This window comes from Armigeres subalbatus, chromosome 1 (genome assembly GCF_024139115.2).
Source record: "Armigeres subalbatus isolate Guangzhou_Male chromosome 1, GZ_Asu_2, whole genome shotgun sequence".
In the NCBI taxonomy this organism is placed as follows: Eukaryota; Metazoa; Arthropoda; class Insecta; order Diptera; family Culicidae; genus Armigeres; species Armigeres subalbatus.
The window spans coordinates 255,955,320-255,972,722 of record NC_085139.1 but is presented as its reverse complement, the minus strand read 5'-3'; the positions used below and the strand labels follow the sequence as shown (position 1 = coordinate 255,972,722).

The window sequence follows — 17,403 nt, the reverse complement described above, 5'->3', positions numbered from 1 at the left end:
TTGAGTGGAAGATTTCTCAAGTGTTAACTGTGAATAATAAGTGTTTAACAGCAACAGCAAATTTTTAATTTCGTTGAGCAACTTTTTTTTCTAGATTCGAAGACATTATAGAATGCGTTCGACATCACTTGATTTTTTCTTACTCCCTCGATGTCCTCGATACAACCGAAAAACGATTTGGAAATCACATGTATGCGTAATCATAAATGAATCAAACATTTTAATTATTTTCTGCCATTAAGCACATTCGAGAAAATTTTCAATATGCTCGAATTAGAAACTCATAATGCGGCATTATGAATCGAATAATATATAGGAAAACGGAATAATAAATTCATTAATCTGCATTATGAATTCGTTAAGATGTTTTATTGGAATTACGAAATTCATAAGGCATGATTATGGCCTCTAAACACTACTTTTGCAATTCATAAGGTATGGATATGAATTGATTAATGTCTAGCGTACAGCGTTCATGACGCTTCATTGGGATTTCATAAAGGCGCCTTAAGAAAATATTATGTTTTGTATTAGCCATAAAAATCTTATTCATAAGGAGTTATTTTGAATTTCAAGTTAAAAACTTGTGGCAAATTTCCAAAAGGCTGAATTATGATATTCGATAGTCAATTTGCCTGAGTGATTAATATTCCAGTTCATGTCTCTACACATGTCAAGCAGTGGCACGTAACCCTTGCATGAGCTGTTTAGATTCTATTAGGGTCGGTGTACCAGTTGTCGCCATACATAAGAACAACTGTTTTTAAAAAAATAAGTAAATGGAATGTGGGTGGACTTTATATTTCAAGCGGAAGGTTTAACTTCCTGCTCCTTAGAACAGCTGTGAAAACCACAATAAAATATGTTATAATCCTCAAAATTGATTAATCCATAATAGGAGCGCATGCACCAGTTGTGGCACTATTCTTAATTTTGGTTCCTTATTTGGCAAATCCCATTGTTTTCTTATGGGACTGGCCAAATAGGGACCACTAGTGCCACAACTGGTGCAAAGGACGTTAAAAATTAAGCAAAATCAATTTTTACAATTATGCTTTGCTTGTTGTGGAGAAAATCAAAGGTGTTATCGTGCCATATGAATATGCATTATCGATATGAACTTGGTTTGCGGTGATTTGATTGGTCATTTGGCATATAAAGCACTAGTGCGACAATTGGTGCTATAGCCACAACTGGTACACCTAGCCTATACGATTGGAAGTGCATTGAATTGTCATTGTTATCGGAAATATCTTTCTCTGTATATTCTGTGTGTCAATCAAAAACGGAGTTCATTTTTCATAGTTAGTTTTATTGCAATTTAAAGTATGAAGAGATACAAGGACAACAACTAAATCCTATTGCAAGCAATACATTTTACTTGGTTGCCTTTATCTTAGTTTTCAAATATTTTTAATCACTTACAATTAGGTTGTATCATGTTTTTGTTCGTTTTGATTTTTTTGTGTTTTTTTTGTATTTTTTTAATGTTTTCAACTTTTTTTTCATTTTGTTTTTTTTTTTAACTTAAACTATGCTGGTTTATTAAATCATAAAATTCCTGCTATTCAGGCTATGATGATGTAAAATTATAACACATATATTCTACAACCCAATAAATTCAAGAGAGACACCCTACTTCCTAAGCTTACAACAACGCCAATCGCATAACTGCACGCCGCCACCGGGCGCAGTCCCGGATCAACTTCTGCTCCTCGTTCTCCAGCTCTCTGTAGTGCTGATTCAGTGCGTTCGCTTCGTGCTCCAGCTTCAGCTCCCGGTCCCGCCGGTTGATGCGCGACTTGCGGGACGCTTCGTTGTTCTTGTCCCGCTGCTCGCGGTACCGCTGGTCCTGCTCACTAAGGTGCTGGTACTCGGCCCGATCGAACTGCAAGCTGGACTGTTTTGGAGGTCGACCGCGGCGCTTTTTGCTGGCAGACGCCGACGCCGACTCCGAGATGGAGTCTTCATAGACGGAAGAAGCGCTGGACGAAGTAGCACTGCGGAACTTCTTCGGGGTGGAGGAAGATGTCAGCTCTTCGAGGTTGTCCAGTGTGATCATAGGCGGAGCCTTTCGTTTGGCCGGGCCGGACAGCAACTTAGTGAGCGTGTCCGTGCAGATGGTTGACGGCGGCTGGACCGGTTCCTCCTTGGGAACGACGGGTTTCACCTCGACCGGGGAAAGCGGGACGACATCGTAATCCTGTTGAGAGAGCAAAGAGGAGTTCAAGGGAAAGATTTGTGGGAGATGTGAGTAGTGTGAAATTACCGTTCCGGAAGAGATGTACTGGAGAAGATCGAATTGATCTTCTGCGCTGAGGATTTCAGCTTCCGCCTCGAGTTCCAGAACTTGGTTGGTAAGGTCTGGCGTGTTTAGAATGCCTACCGGGGCAACGATGGGAGTGCCGGCGGTAGGGATTTTCAGTTTGAGCTTGGTTCCCTTAGCAATTTCATTCTTGATCGTACGTTCGAAAAGCTGCTGCTTCATGCTGGGCGGCTGAGCTCGCTTTGGCGGTTGCTGCTGTAGCGGTAGTACTGGAGAGGTGTCTCTCGGTTTCAAAGAAGGTTCCTTCACCAGGGCGTTACTTGTTGTTAGAATAGGGCCGGATTTGTCGGCTTCTAGAAGGGGTAGCTTAATCGTATAGTTGTGTTCTAGTTGGGTTTGCGTTTTTAAATCTAGTGTATCATCATTGCTGGAGACGCTCTGCACTGCTTCCAGTGTCTTTGCAGTAGCTCCTGCTACGTCGTAACCTGCCTTTCCTAGTTCATCATCATAATCTTCTTCGTCTTTATAAGCATCACTCAGGAATTCGGTAGCAACAGAAGGGCGTGTGTCATACACGGTACCATTCGAAACGGCTTGAGGTGGAATCCTGTCGGAAGTGTTCGACTCTTCTTCCCGAAGGACCTTCAAAAAGAAGGGTGGCACTGTAACGATTCTCTCGGAGATGGTATCCTGTATCGAGATGAGGTCCTCTGCTTTGCAGTAGTATGACTCCGAAAGTTGTTCGGTTTCCTCGGTCAACGAAGTGCTGTAATCAGTGTTTTCGTTGACTTTGTACACTTCGGCTGTCGATGGGATCTTGATGATATCGACGCAAGTTTCGAAATCGTCTACTTCTGGGCTGACGCCCGAACTGCTGTCCGGGGACGCCACACCAGAAGTAGTCTGGAGTGGTGACATGTGGTAGCTCATCTCGGGGCTGAAGACTATATCTTCGGGGCAGCGTTCGAACTGCCAGGAGGTGTTGAAGTCTGCCGTGGGCAAAAAGGAGGTCGGCGACGTTGTTGAATCTAGCCTAATTTCGAATGGTTGTTCTCCCTTGCTACCGTGCATGCTGACACTGGTGTTGCTTTCTTTACCGTTCATCATGGTGATGCTGCTGCTGTTGTTGATGTGATTCTTACTAATAGCGCTTCTTGGATTTTCGGATTGATCCAGTCCAGCCAAACTTCCATCAAAATCGAATCCGCAGATTGAAGGCTCGGGTGTGTTGAGCTGCTGTTCACCTATTATATCGCTTTTGTTGTTGCCACCATCCGTCCAATGGTCCGGAGCGACCATGAACATACTGCAGGATGACCACAGGAGGGGCGGAGGAGACTGTGACATATTCTCGGCCGTCTTCGCCTGTTTGGATCCAACCCTTCCTAACGCACCACTGTTCGTCGGGGGCGTCAATGTACTGTGTTGCGGCGTCGATGGCTGCTGATTCAAGATCTGACTGATCCAACTGGAGTTGTAGTAGCTGTCGTTCGGTTCTTCCAGCCACAGGGATTGCTCGAGATCGAGGTGGGGATCGTGGTAGTTGTACTGATACTGGTCGTTCAACGTTGTTGCTGGGCAGGGATTCTCGCCAGGAGCGGGATTCGCTTTCGAGTCCACTTGTCTGTGCCATTTCGATAGAGACTAGGAACGAAGGTAGGGGTTGGATGGGAAGAAACAAAGACAGTCAGATTAGGAATCGCGGTTCATCGCGGCCCGGCGGCAGCAAATACTCACAATAAGTTCTCCGTTGAGTTTTATAGAAATTTTAAAAGCTTAAGCTTCACCAATCAATGAGTTGAGAGTTTTGGCCCCCCAACCTGGAAGAAAGAAAAAGAATAGTAATACGAGATGGTTAGTCATTATAAAAATAATACGCGGATAATATAAAATGTTCATAATTTATTTAAAGTATTTCAATGAGAATACGTGTTTATAAAATTTGCTAATGCGCCGGAATATATTAAAATTATGCATCAAAAGGATATACTGATTAGTTCGCTAAACTAAGTTTCATAATACGCACTGAAGCGAATTGAATTTGTTTAGTAATTAGTTCCTCAACATGACGGAACATGTCGACGCGTATCGTGGTCGCAAAATTTTTGCTTCGTCATGATGAGTTTGCGAGTGTGCTTTTCTATTTCTTCGCCACACATAATGAAGGAGCCTTAGCCCGTTTGCGGGTCTCATTACAGAGCTTACCCTTCGTTGATTGCATTCGGCATGTAGGCATGTCTTCGAGGAATATATTTATTTTTAATGGCCACCTAGGAGGTGCCACTGCTCACATCTTATTTCAAACGAATCGACGATCGAAACGAATGTCAACGTCCTTTATTTAGAATGAACATTCCAGAAAAAAATGTTTCATTATCACGCAATTACTATATTCGAATCCAGCAATGATCGTGTCAACGTTTGCGATTTTGTGTGGAATTTACTTCGCCTTCGCAGTCTCTCAACGGAAAGGAAATTGCATTCACATTGAGGAATCTCGATATGTATTTTGCTGCGTCATGATGACCAATCAAATGGTGTTCTACCTTAGCTAGACAGCCGCATTTGAGATGAACCTGAATGCCATGTAACTTTCTCTTTAGTTTAGCTTTTCAAATTTGTCGTAGCTTCACGATTTTGCAAATACGAATAAAGCTTTCATGTATCATGTGGATTCTACGCAGTTGTAAATGTTTTAGCATGTGATTGATCACACGGAGTCAAACATCACGAACCTTCTGTTTGTTGTAGGATCTCCCGCATAATTACAAACTGTACATGGATATTTTCCCGTGCGGTCGACAACAGTATCCTTTACTGTTGACAACTGTAAATGAACAATCTCATATAAAGTTTTAACAGTTTGTGGTACGGTTATTTGACAAATAACAATATGTTGAATGGGTTGTTAAGTTATGTCACCATAAAAAATCGTCTGTTTTCGCGTGCAAAATTTTCGCTCAACAGTATGATAAAATGTTGACATATAATGCAGGAAATAAAGAACATTTTGAGACAACATGTTATATGTTGACATTTAGTGATGATGTCGAGCAGTTATGGTTGAATCGATCGAAAAGTATTCGATAACCGCAACGTAAACTGTGAAGCTATATCTTACATCGTAATAATGATTCTGACCATATAACATGTTGTTTTTTATTATGCGGGCTGTGATTTGTATATCTTCACAGAAAAAGTCAATGGCTCCTGAATCGGTAACAGCCTGCTCAATGGTACAATATGGCAATCGCAGTAGGCATCCAAAAACTTCAATGGTCTGCTCACATCTCCATCCAAAAGTCTCGTAAAACCAATCAATATCTAATTCCAACCAAACCAGAAACATCTGCTTTAATTTTTTTATTACCTTGTCTTCATTTTAGAAGGCTCAAGCGAAGGATTTGCTTTCGTTGCTATAATTGAATGTGAAACGAAAAAAGTATCATAAATCGTCGAGACGATAGTTGTTCTGCTCCCTATTCTGCCCATCGAAGCGAGTGAAATTGGCTGCGTCGCAATTAGTTTCCGCAACGTGATGGAACATGTTGGCGAATTTTCGCTTAGTCATGATGAAGTGTCGAATTTGTTTTCCCCTTTTTTTGCGCTATATAGACATCGTGTGAGATGGATATGTATTTACATTAGTGTCTGGTCCGATTCGGCGATAGGCACGGTGTTCTGCTATAGAACGGAAATTGGTTTGTTTGGTTACCTTTGTGTCATGTGATAAATGGGCAGCACTTCGTAATTGCGGTAGATAACGACGACTTGAATTGACGATGATGTCACATCGGTTGATACAAAGTGGCGTTAGATCTGCGATGCGCCATTTAGTTCGTTTCCGTGTTGCTCTTGATATCGCTATTCTAGTACTTCATTATTCATAGAACGAATATTTTTTTTTATCGACAACAGTAGGCGGGTGGGGAGTGATGTGTAAAACAGCTTATTATGCTTATTAGCACGTATTATTATTATTAGCACGATGCATCTTTGATTTTTCTGGAGCGAAATACAAACCGATGCGAAAAGGACTTCGAAGCAGCTTTTTTAGCTTTAGAGAAAACAGAACTGCGCAATAAAAGTCCTATTCGACTGGATGCTGATGTCATATTAGAAATTTAGAAATAGTATTAAAAAAACTTTCCTGAGCCGAACAGGACTCATTTTTGGTATTTTTGTTGCTTCCGGGGCAATGGGATTTCCATCCATTTAGGTAATTCCAAAACGAGAAGGACTTCGATTCGGCTTCTTTTAAATTTTGTTTTAAATTGCCGAGGCATTTTTATTTATTTTGGAGCAAGTATAGGACTTTTCGTTTCAGCGATTTTGTTTGAAACTTTCGAAAAAAGAAGAACTTCAAGGGATTTTGATTTTTTTTTTGACAGCGGTTGGACTCCGAGGCATTTTTTGTGAACGATTTCGCCTTAAACTGTCGGAGTGTTTTTTTCTTCCGGACCGGAATGAGTTTTTGAGCAATATTTTTTTATATTGATTGAAACATTTGAAGGACTTCAATTTATTTTCATTATTTTACGAAGCTAGCAAGACTCTGAGGCAGAAGATCTCCGAGAAGTTATTGTTTGTTGCGGAACATGAAGAATCTTGAGCAAGGATGCCAGATACAATTTTTAGAAGTCTGTATTAATCTCAGCAAAATGTCTGTATTTGTCTGTATGGAGTTCATAAGGTACAGGAATTAGAAAATTATTTAAAAATCATGCACTTTTGATTACGTAGAATATCGAAATTTCAAGAATCAAAATGTCGGTGTAGGACTTAGTCGCGTCAAGTATGATATACTAAAGTCAAGTAAGGTTGCTGTTGAGGTCCAAATACGTATTTTTGGAAACTACAGTAGCCGTTCGATCACTGCAAAATGTTTGCTTTTCAGTTAACGAATGCCGTTCGATAACTGCAACGCATTCTAGACGTCAAACGGTTGTCAATCGACGGCAGATGCAATAAAAGTGCATCTAAATGCGCAGCGCAATGCAGCTGTCATTGAGTTTGACATCAGTTTGACGTTTAGAGGTCCGATAACTGCAAAACTGTTGCAACTATCGAATTGCAGTTAAAAAGTATTGCAGTTAAATGGCTTGCAGTTATCGAACGTCTACTGTACTCTAAAGTTACAATCAAGTGGTGGAATTAAACGGGATAATACTTTCTTGTCTTATGCTAAGTGAAGATATTCCACTACAAAGCTCTGAATAATGTTCTTATCAATATGTATGTTGTTCATTAGCATAAATTGATAATATATACGCAACTTTCTAACTGAAAATCCGTTGGGAAGTTCAAAAGAGTTCAGTTCGGAGGAGAGGCACAGAAGGAATAAATCCGTTTAGAAACCCAAAGAACGAAACGGACATCTTTTGGGTTTACAAACAGAGTAAACCTTTGGTCTTTCGAACTTTTTTGGGCTTCCGAACAGAACTCTTTTTGCGCTTTTGAACAAAATCGTTTCGGCTTCCGAACGTAATCTTTTAAGGCTTTGGAATCCCAAAAGGATATCCCTTTTACAGAAACAGAAAAGATGCATTCAGAACAAGACTCAGAAGCCCAAATGGCTCCACTTGGAATTCCCAAAGTATACCTGTCGAAATTTTAAGCCCGAGTCCGTTTGAAAGTAAAAACCAAAATAATTTCGAAAATTTTTCCCAATAAGGTTTCGTTCGGAAATGCAAAAGAATTCTGTTTAGGAAGCCCAAAAGAATTTCTTCCAGAATCCTAAATAATTTCACTCTGAAACTCAGAGAAAGGCCTTGTTTTCGGTTTAAAAACCGTTATTTTTTTGGTTTTCTGAACGGAGTTCTTTTCGGCTTTTGGAAAGATCTCTTCTAGGTTTTCGAATCGATTCCTTTCGAGCTTCCTAAACAAATCCTGTTAGAGCTTCGGTAGGAAATCTATAAGTATTCTAATCAGAATTTCTTGCCCAGAAGCAGAAAAAGATTCCGTTCAGAAGCCCAGAACGCTCTAATCGAAAGTCCAAAAGATTCCGTTCGGAAGACCAAAAGTATTCCGTTCTTAGTTCTAGAATGATTTTGTCCAGAATCCCATCAATTCCGTATGGAAGTACAAAAGGATTTCTTTGGGAAGCAGAGTGATTACTTTCAAAACCTAGATGAATTTCGTTCAGAAAATCGAATAGATTCCGTAAGTGAACTCAGAAGGATTACGTTCTTTTTTGCTTTTGAATAATTTAATTATGGACTTCTGAATGCAATCTTTTTGGGTTTCCAAAAGGAATCGTAGAATCTTTCCGTTTGAAATTCTAAAAGGATACTGTTTGGAACTCAAAAAAGATGCAGTTCAAAAGCCTGAAGGCTCCGCTCGGAATTTCAAAATGATACCATTTGGAAACGAAAGGTCGAAAGGTACTTTGAGGCATTTTATTTGGTACGCAGTAGGTATTTTTTTTTTCGAAGAAAAAATTGCTTAGAGCAGCTTTTTCATTCTGTTAGGAACTGTCGGAGTGAGGATTCCGAACCATTTTTGTTGCTTTCGGAACGAAATGGACTGAAAAGCACACTTTATTATTCCGATTGAGTCTTCTAAAGTAGAAGGAATTTAAAAATACAGTGTTGACCCGATTTTGTCACTCCCCGATTTTGTCTACCCCCGATTTTGTCTACTCCCGATTTTATCACGTCCCGATTTTGTCACGTTTTCGACCCGATTTTGTCACCCCAAAAATTTTTGTCATTCTTTTTATTTTCGTAAATAATACCAAAAATAACATTGATTTTCATGAAATAACTTTCACCGCCTGTAGTTTATTATGAACGACTTCTGAGTACCTGGGAAATATTTTGTAAGCAATTTCGACAAGAAATAACGGGTACCGTTCACGCATTTGGCCTTTCCAAGACATAAAATGATTCATATTTGTGGAATGAATTAAAAAAAAATGAAAATAATTTTTTTCCAATTTTGTCACATACCCTGTTTTATCAACCCAAAATTCACCAGGGGGGTTTTTAAATCATTTCATTAAAAACCTTAAAGAATTTTTGTTATTTTTGGATTAAGATTGGATTGGTTTTGGATCGGACCTGAATTACATTTCTGTTGGATTTGTATAGGATTTGGATAAGATTCAGATTTGATTTGAATGGGATATAAGATGGAATGGATTTGGATTGCATTTGAATTCGATTTAGAATAGATTTGGATTGGATTGGATTTGATTCCGATTTAGAAAAGATTCCGATTGGATTTGAAAAGGTTTCAAGCTGGATTTGGATTGAAATGGGACTGGTTTTAAATTCAATTAGGAATGGATTGGATTGGATTTGAATTAAGATTGGATTCGAATAGGATTTGCAGTAGATTTGGATTGGATTCGTGTTTTACATGGATTGGATTTAAATTCGATTTTGATTGGATTTGAAACGGATTTGAAATGCATTTAAATTCGATTTGAACAAGATTTGGATTAAATTTGCATTTGTTTCATATTGGGTTGGAGTGGATTCGGATTCTAATTTGATTAGATTTGGATAGGATTTGGTTTGTTTTTGAATTGAATTCATATGGGATTTGAATTGGATTTGGATCGGATTCGAATTCGATTGGGTTTGAATTGGATTGGATTTGGGTTGGATTTTGATTGAATTTGGACTGGATTAGAATTGGGTTTGGAATGGATTTGGATTAGGATTTGATTGGATGTGGAATTGGATTTGAATTCGATTTGGAATTGGATTGAATTTGGTTTAAATTTGATTCGGATTTGGAATTGGATTGGATTCGATTTCAATTTTGATTAGATTTGGATTTGATTTGAATTTGATTTGGTTTTGATTCGGATTGGATTCGGGTTGGATTTAAATTAGATTTGGATTGAATCTGAATTGGATTCGGATTGAATTTGAATTGAATTTGATTCGGATTGGGTTTGGACTGGATTCAGATTGGCTTTGGATAGGATTCGGGTTGGGTTTGGATTGGATTGGAATTGGTTCGGATTTAAATTCGATTTGGGTTGAATTTGAATTCGATTCGGATTGGATCTGAATGGGATTCGGATTAAATTTGGATTGGATTTGAATTCGATTGGGATTGGATTCGGGTTGGATTTGGATTGAAATTGGTTTTGAATTGAATTTGGATTGGATTTGAATCCGATATCGAATGAATTGGACTTGGATTGAATTTGGGTTGGATTTTAATTGAATTTGGAAATGGATTAGAATTCGATTTGGAATGGATTGGATTAGAATTAGATTGAATTTGGATTGAAATTAAATTTGATTCGAATTGAATCTGGATTGAAATTGAATTGGATTTGAATTTGGATTGAATTTGATTCGGATTGGGTTTGGACTGGATTCAGATTGGCTTTGGATTGGATTCGGGTTGGGTTTGGATTGGATTGGAATTGGTTTGGATTCAAATTCGATTTGGATTGAATTTGAATTTGATTCGGATTGGATCTGAATGGGATTCGGATTAAATTTGGATTGGATTTAAATTCGATTGGGATTGGATTCGGGTTGGATTTGAATTGAAATTGGTTTTGAATTGAATTTGGATTGGATTTGAATCCGATATCGAATGGATTGGACTTGGATTGAATTTGGGTTGGATTTTAATTGAATTTGGAATAGATTTGGTTTAGGATTTGATTGAATTTGGAATTGGATTTGAATTCGATTTGGAATGGATTGGATTAGAATTTGACTGAATTTGGATTGAAATTAAATTTGATTCGGATTGAATCTGAATTGGATTCGGATTGAATTTGGATTGGATTTGAATTCGATTGGGATTGGATTGAAATTGGTTTTGAATTGAATTTGGATTGGATTTGAATCCGATATCGAATGAATTGGACTTGGATTGAATTTGGGTTGGATTTTAATTGAATTTGGAATAGATTTGGTTTAGGATTTGATTGCATTTGGAATTGGATTTAAATTCGATTTGGAATGGATTGGATTAGAATTAGATTGAATTTGGATTGAAATTAAAATTTGATTCGATTGAATATGAATTGGCTTCGGATTGAATTTGGATTGATTTGAATTCAATTGGGATTGGATTTGGATTGAAATTGGTTTTGAATTGAATTTGGATTGGATTTGAATCCGATATCGAATGAATTGGACTTGGATTGAATTTGGGTTGGATTTTAATTGAATTTGGAATAGATTTGGCTTAGGATTGGATTGAATTTGGATTGAAATTTAATTTGATTCGGATTGAATCTGAATTGGATTCGGATTGGATTTGAATTCGATTGGGATTGAATTAGGGTTGGATGTGGATTTAAATTGGTTTTGAATTGGATTTGAATCCAATTTCGAATGGATTGGATTTGGATTGGATTTTGAATGGATTGTATTGGAATTGGATTGAATTTGGATTGGATTTGAATCCGATATCGAATGGATTGGACCTGGATTGAATTTGGGTTGGATTTGAATTGGATTTGGAATAGATTTGGTTCAGGATTTGATTGAATTTGGAATTGGATTTGAATTCGATTTGGAATGGATTGGATTAGAATTTGACTGAATTTGGATTGAAATTAAATTTGATTCGGATTGAATCTGAATTGGATTCGGATTGAATTTGGATTGGATTTAAATTCGATTGGGATTGGATTGAAATTGGTTTTGCATTGAATTTGGATTGGATTTGAATCCGATATCAAATGGATTGGACTTAGATTGAATTGGTTGGATTTCAAATGGATTTGGAATAGATTTGGTTCTGGATTTGGAATTGGATTTGAACTCGATTTGGAATGGATTGCATCGAATTTGGATTTAAATTAAATTTGATTCGGATTTGATCTGAATTGGATTCGGATTGAATTTGGATTGGATTTGAATTCGATTGGGATTGGATTCCGATTGGATGTAGATTGAAATTGGTTTTGAATTGAATTTGAATCCGATATCGAATGGATTGGACTTGGATTGAATTTGGGTTGGATTTTAATTGAATTTGGAATAGATTTGGTTTAGGATTTGATTGAATTTGGAATTGGATTTGAATTCGATTTGGAATGAATTGGATTAGAATTGGATTGAATTTGGATTGAAATTAAATTTGATTCAGATTGAATCTGATTTGGATCGGTTTGAATTTGGATTGAATTTGAATTCGATTGGGATTGGATTTTGGTTGGATTTGGATTGAAATTGGTTTTGAATTGAATTTGGATTGGATTTGAATCCGATATCGAATGGATTGGACTTGGATTGAATTTGGGTTGGATTTGGAATTGATTTGGTTCAGGATTTGATTGAATTTGAATTCGATTTGGATTTGATTTCGATTAAATTTTCATTGGAGGATTTGATTTGTATTCGAATTGGATTTGTATAGGGTTTGGATTGGATTTGGGTTGGATTTGAATCAGTTTTGGGTTGGATTTGAATTGGATTGGATTCAAATTAGATATGGATTGGATTTGAGTTGGATTCGGGTTAAATTTTAATTGAATTAGATTTGGATACGAATTGGATTTGGGTTGGATTTGGTTTACAATTGGATTGGAATTAGTTAGGAATCGAATTGTATCGAAATTTTATTAAATTTGGATTGGACCATGATTGGATCTGGATTGGATAGGGGTTAGATTTGACTTAAATTGTCCAAGCCTCGAAGGTTGTGTTCCAACCATCATCAGCGTCTGTTTCGGTCTCAGCATCGAATAGCGCGATCCCAACAATGTCAGAAATCCGGACCGTGTCTCGCTGGAGAGCCATAACCTCGCCAGATCCACATAAGCCGTTGTCTGTGGCTAATTATAACCCTGAGGAAAACGGACATAAGAATTTAATTCAAACTCCTTATGAATGTTCACCACAAAAAAATGGTGTGAAATTTAATATCTTGCCTTATGAAAGATGATTTTCATTTAAAAAAAAGTAATGTTCTGCAGACTGGGTTCGAACTACGGACATCGGCATCGGACGGCCTGTTATAGACCACACGCCCACCGACGCTTGATAATGCGAATAGGCAACTGCGTACTTACACTGTTTGACTGCGGGGTTTAACAGAGGAAGAGTTTCACGATGCCACATCATGGTTGATTGTTCCAGAAGAAGTAAGGAATAAGAAGGAGAACAAATCAGCTGACGAAGTTTTTGGTTTGGCAGACCATTTAAGGTGGCGACAAGATGAGCCAGTCGTATATCACACCGGATATCATCCACAAGAAAACCTCAAGGAGGCGAAGCGCTAAATCATCTGGATACTCAAGCAATAATACACTTGTTATGAACTAGTTTCTGTGACTGATGTACCACCGAATCAAGTCATATTTAAGTTGCTGCAACCAAATCCAACTGAACTGGCACAGATAAAACAATGTCATTTTTGTACAAAATGGCGTCAACCAACCATCGAGCTCGCCGAAACATTACCTGATTGAGATGTGTTTGGCCAACATTAAGGCCAGACTTTGTAATACTTCTAAAGTGTTGGAAGAAGAGTAAGCTTTGAAGGGACCTATTTGAAGCTGATGTTTTTTTTTTGTACACATGGCATGGTAACATAGCAGGAAGATTCTTTGATACAGAGGGAATCAGATGAACTTGTCATGACATGATCATCACTGAGACAGGTCGGTACGGATGTAGAGGCTGGAGCCTTTTTTTTCTAGCGATGATAGAATGTGGCGCCTAATGGCTGTTGGGCGCCACGATAAACTTAACAACTAGTAGTGGAAGTAGGCTGATAATTCACAGTACGATAAGTATTGTCAAGTAAAGTTAACTCGATAAAGTCAACTCAGACTGCTTTTTTTAGTTTTATTCCTCCAGATAAGAATTGATAAGAGAACAACACGTATTACAATCTGAAAGCCACATATTTGATAAGCAATACCACAATCGTCAATCGATTCCGAGAAATACAATAAAGTTATGGTTTTAAAATGTCAATTTATGATGATATTAAATGAACTTGCTACGTGTTCCGGTTTAAATTTATTACCCATTCGAAATCCACAAACCATCGCATTGCCACATCCAACGCTTCATAATTATGATCACGAAGGCCGTAAAAAACGCAAACGTAGTCGGAAAACATGTTTTCCACGTCGGTCGGTTCGTTTCACCGACCTGTGTTGAAAATGTGACAGCACGAAAAAATAAAACAAACAAAAATGCCATTTTGGTAGCTCGGTCTGAACCGCTGTCGTAGACTTTGCGGACTTAATCGAATTTATCAGCGAAAGATAAGCGGAAAAAACGCAACATTTGCGTCGTCAACAAATTCACACATATTGGGGACACTGTGCTGTTGCCAAGTCAAACATCAGCCAGGCTGCAAACAGCGACGATGACGAATAGGCTGACGCTGACGGCGATGGAGGCGATGCGCTACCAGATTAGAGCCCATCGCAGTAGGTCTTGAAGCCAAGGGGGAATACAGAAAAAGTAGCCAGATAAGCTTCACCAATCGATTAGTTGTTGATGAGTGTGTACCCTTGGTTGGTTTGTTTTTGTTATCTGCGTCCGTGCGATCGGACTTTAAATATAGATAAGCGAAGTGCTTCCATTTTGTTTAGCCTCAGTCTTGAACGTAGAAACAATTACGTAGATGGCATGTAATATGTCGACAAACACCATCATGTGTTACGATCAGTTGAATAGAAACCGTACTAACGTCTGTTCCGTCAATATAAAAAAACGATGAGTAATAACACAGTAAAAGCAATTTCATCAGAGTTGTGCTGACCCTTATGGACTCGGAAACTACTGAACCGATCGGCGTGAAAATTTGTATGCAGAGGTTTTTGGGGCCGGGAAAGGTTCTTAAGATGGTTTGAGACCCCTCCCCCTTTGGAAAGGGGGGCTCCCATGCAAATGAAACATCAATTTCTTCATAACTCGAGAGTTAATCTGAGAATAAATCAATTTTAGGCGAAACGAAGTTCGTCGGGTCTGCTAGTGTTATAATAAAACCGTCCGCAATATCAGCTCGTACAAATAAAAGAATCTTTGTGAAATTGAATTCAGCAAACGCATTTTGACATCTCTATTTTCGTTTTCCTTTCACGTCACCGTGGCTAATGCGTAGCAGTCACAAGAAAAATCAATTAAATCCAATAATCTTTGATCGTTCGGTTTGTGTGCCTCCGTTCCGAGGAAACTTCTCGAAGCTGCGTAATTTCATGCAAGCTTTTTTTTTTCGATTTTCTCTTTTTGACGCGTAGCCAAAAGTATTCGTATGCTATGCAGGCGCACTGTTCGTCTGGCCAGCCACCACATGACCTTTGCTAGAGATTGAAATTCTGGGAATTTCCCAGACACGGCGCTGACTGGACCAAACACGAGCGTACGTGTCTCAACATGTACATTCGTTTCAGCGAAGCCTGTTTTCTGTCGACAGTAGGTAATTATATTACGTCATAGTGCAATCGGATTCTATTTCCAGTCGTGGGCGTAGAATTTATCGATTTTATCACTAACGTTGCTTCCCGCTTGACTTATTGAAACTAGTAATTTACCACTAATTAGCTCTAATTATACATACTCGGAAAATTATCGCCCAGGGATCTAACGATATCCAAATGTGGCCGAACCCTATCTCTTCGGTGTTCTTTGTTTCGCCCAGTTCGCCACAAATAATTCACAAACAGTCACAAAATTTATTAAGCTTTATAGCTTTTAGCACAGAACCAGTTGGTAGCTCGCTTCAATCACCTTCACTAAATAATCAACCTTGAAATGTTACGAACGATACAAAATGCGACCTTCCGTCACAATATCCAAACAGCAAATGGCAAGGGCCGAACCGACCGAGGTATCAATGAACCCGAATCGTTCCCTCGCCGAACTGGTACTTCCCACCCGAGCGAGTGCTTGCGTTTTGTTGTGAAATTCACGCGAGCGTCGATTGGCTGCCGACGGTCGACCCGAGACGTCACAGATGGCTGTGATTGGCTGGCATGGGCAGCAGCCCGGCTTGAAAGCGGTCGCCATACTATCGATTTTCCAGTGGAAATCCCACCCAAGCTCGGCGCAAATTCTAGTACCCCACAGCGAAAGGCTGTTTGATTTTGATTTCGATTGATACTCGCTGGAAAAAAATACTTACATTGAATTGACGACGCCGACGACGGTAGTATCACGACGCTGCTGCTGCAAACCCATCATCGTTCTGGTACAAATTCTCGTGCCCACCATACAAATATGACAATTATGTTTACCGATACCACACATAAATTTAAAACCAAACGACGTGTTGCACTTAAACTTTCGAATGTTCTTATTGGACTTCTTGGTGATGACAATGACTTTGCTTTTATGATGCTTGTTCACTGGCGCTTGCATGATAATCACTGCAGGTGATTAGGCTGTTGAGATTTTCCGATTGGAATTGGCAAAGCTTATTCGACACTTATCACAGTTCTTGATCCCACCACGTCCTTTCAATAATAGTCCTGAGCACTTGTAACACCTAATCTATTTGCACTACACTGCAACGTCTTGAGATTCTACACCGAGGATGGTACCTCCGGAAAAGTCTTCTTTTTTTCAAGTGACCAGAAATGGTTCACCTCACTCAGAACCGATACAAGAAATAGGTTGTGCTGGGTTTTGCTTTCTTTTGATCTGACCCTTGTACAAATAAGAAATTCGACCAACGGGATTTCTATCAATAGTATTGAGATCCTGTGTTTTCTTCCATGCTTACTTTGATGATAACTGACCGGACAATTTTGTCGCCTTTTTTTAGGATTCAGAGCCGACTTTTATCTGCTTCTAGCGATTGGAATCGAATGTATTCGAAAAGCTGGATTGATGCGTTTGGAATACAGATTTCCCTTGTGGAATTATGCGTATAAGAAGAAACTTCGAGATAACTTTTGAGCGCAGCTAATAACACTTGTGACCGTTTTCGTTCGTAGTTGGAATAAAAGTGATGCAATTCTATCGTAGCGAAAAATCATCTGGTTCCGAGTGGAGATTTGAGTTGAGTAGAAGGGCAGGTATACAGAGAGCTATGTGGTGCGCTTCACGCGACCGGACCCAAAGGCTTTGAAATTGTCAAATTGTTTGCCAACAATGGTTGTATCTCACTCATTCTTTCTAATTGATAGAAGCATCGGTGGGCATGGTAACATTATCCCCCATTTGTCTTTGTGTACGTAGTTGAAA

The 17,403-nt window shown here is 38.8% G+C and overlaps 1 protein-coding gene across 2 annotated transcripts; it reads right to left on the bottom strand.

The window, feature by feature from the left end:
• Positions 1 to 1,291: 1,291 nt before the first annotated feature.
• LOC134206855 (uncharacterized) lies at positions 1,292 to 17,163 on the bottom strand. 2 transcript variants are annotated; one of them, XM_062682591.1, is made up of 4 exons: positions 16,340 to 17,163; positions 4,004 to 4,086; positions 2,270 to 3,910; positions 1,292 to 2,203 (listed from the first exon to the last, which is right to left on the bottom strand). In XM_062682591.1, the coding sequence occupies exons 3-4, from the start codon at positions 3,611 to 3,613 to the stop codon at positions 1,649 to 1,651; spliced, it is 1,899 nt and encodes a 632-aa protein (XP_062538575.1). In that variant the 5' UTR covers positions 3,614 to 3,910; positions 4,004 to 4,086; positions 16,340 to 17,163; the 3' UTR covers positions 1,292 to 1,648. The 2 variants fall into 2 exon arrangements, with proteins under 2 accessions (XP_062538575.1, XP_062538574.1); XM_062682590.1 differs by lacking the exon at positions 16,340 to 17,163 and adding an exon at positions 15,776 to 16,024.
• Positions 17,164 to 17,403: the final 240 nt, after the last annotated feature.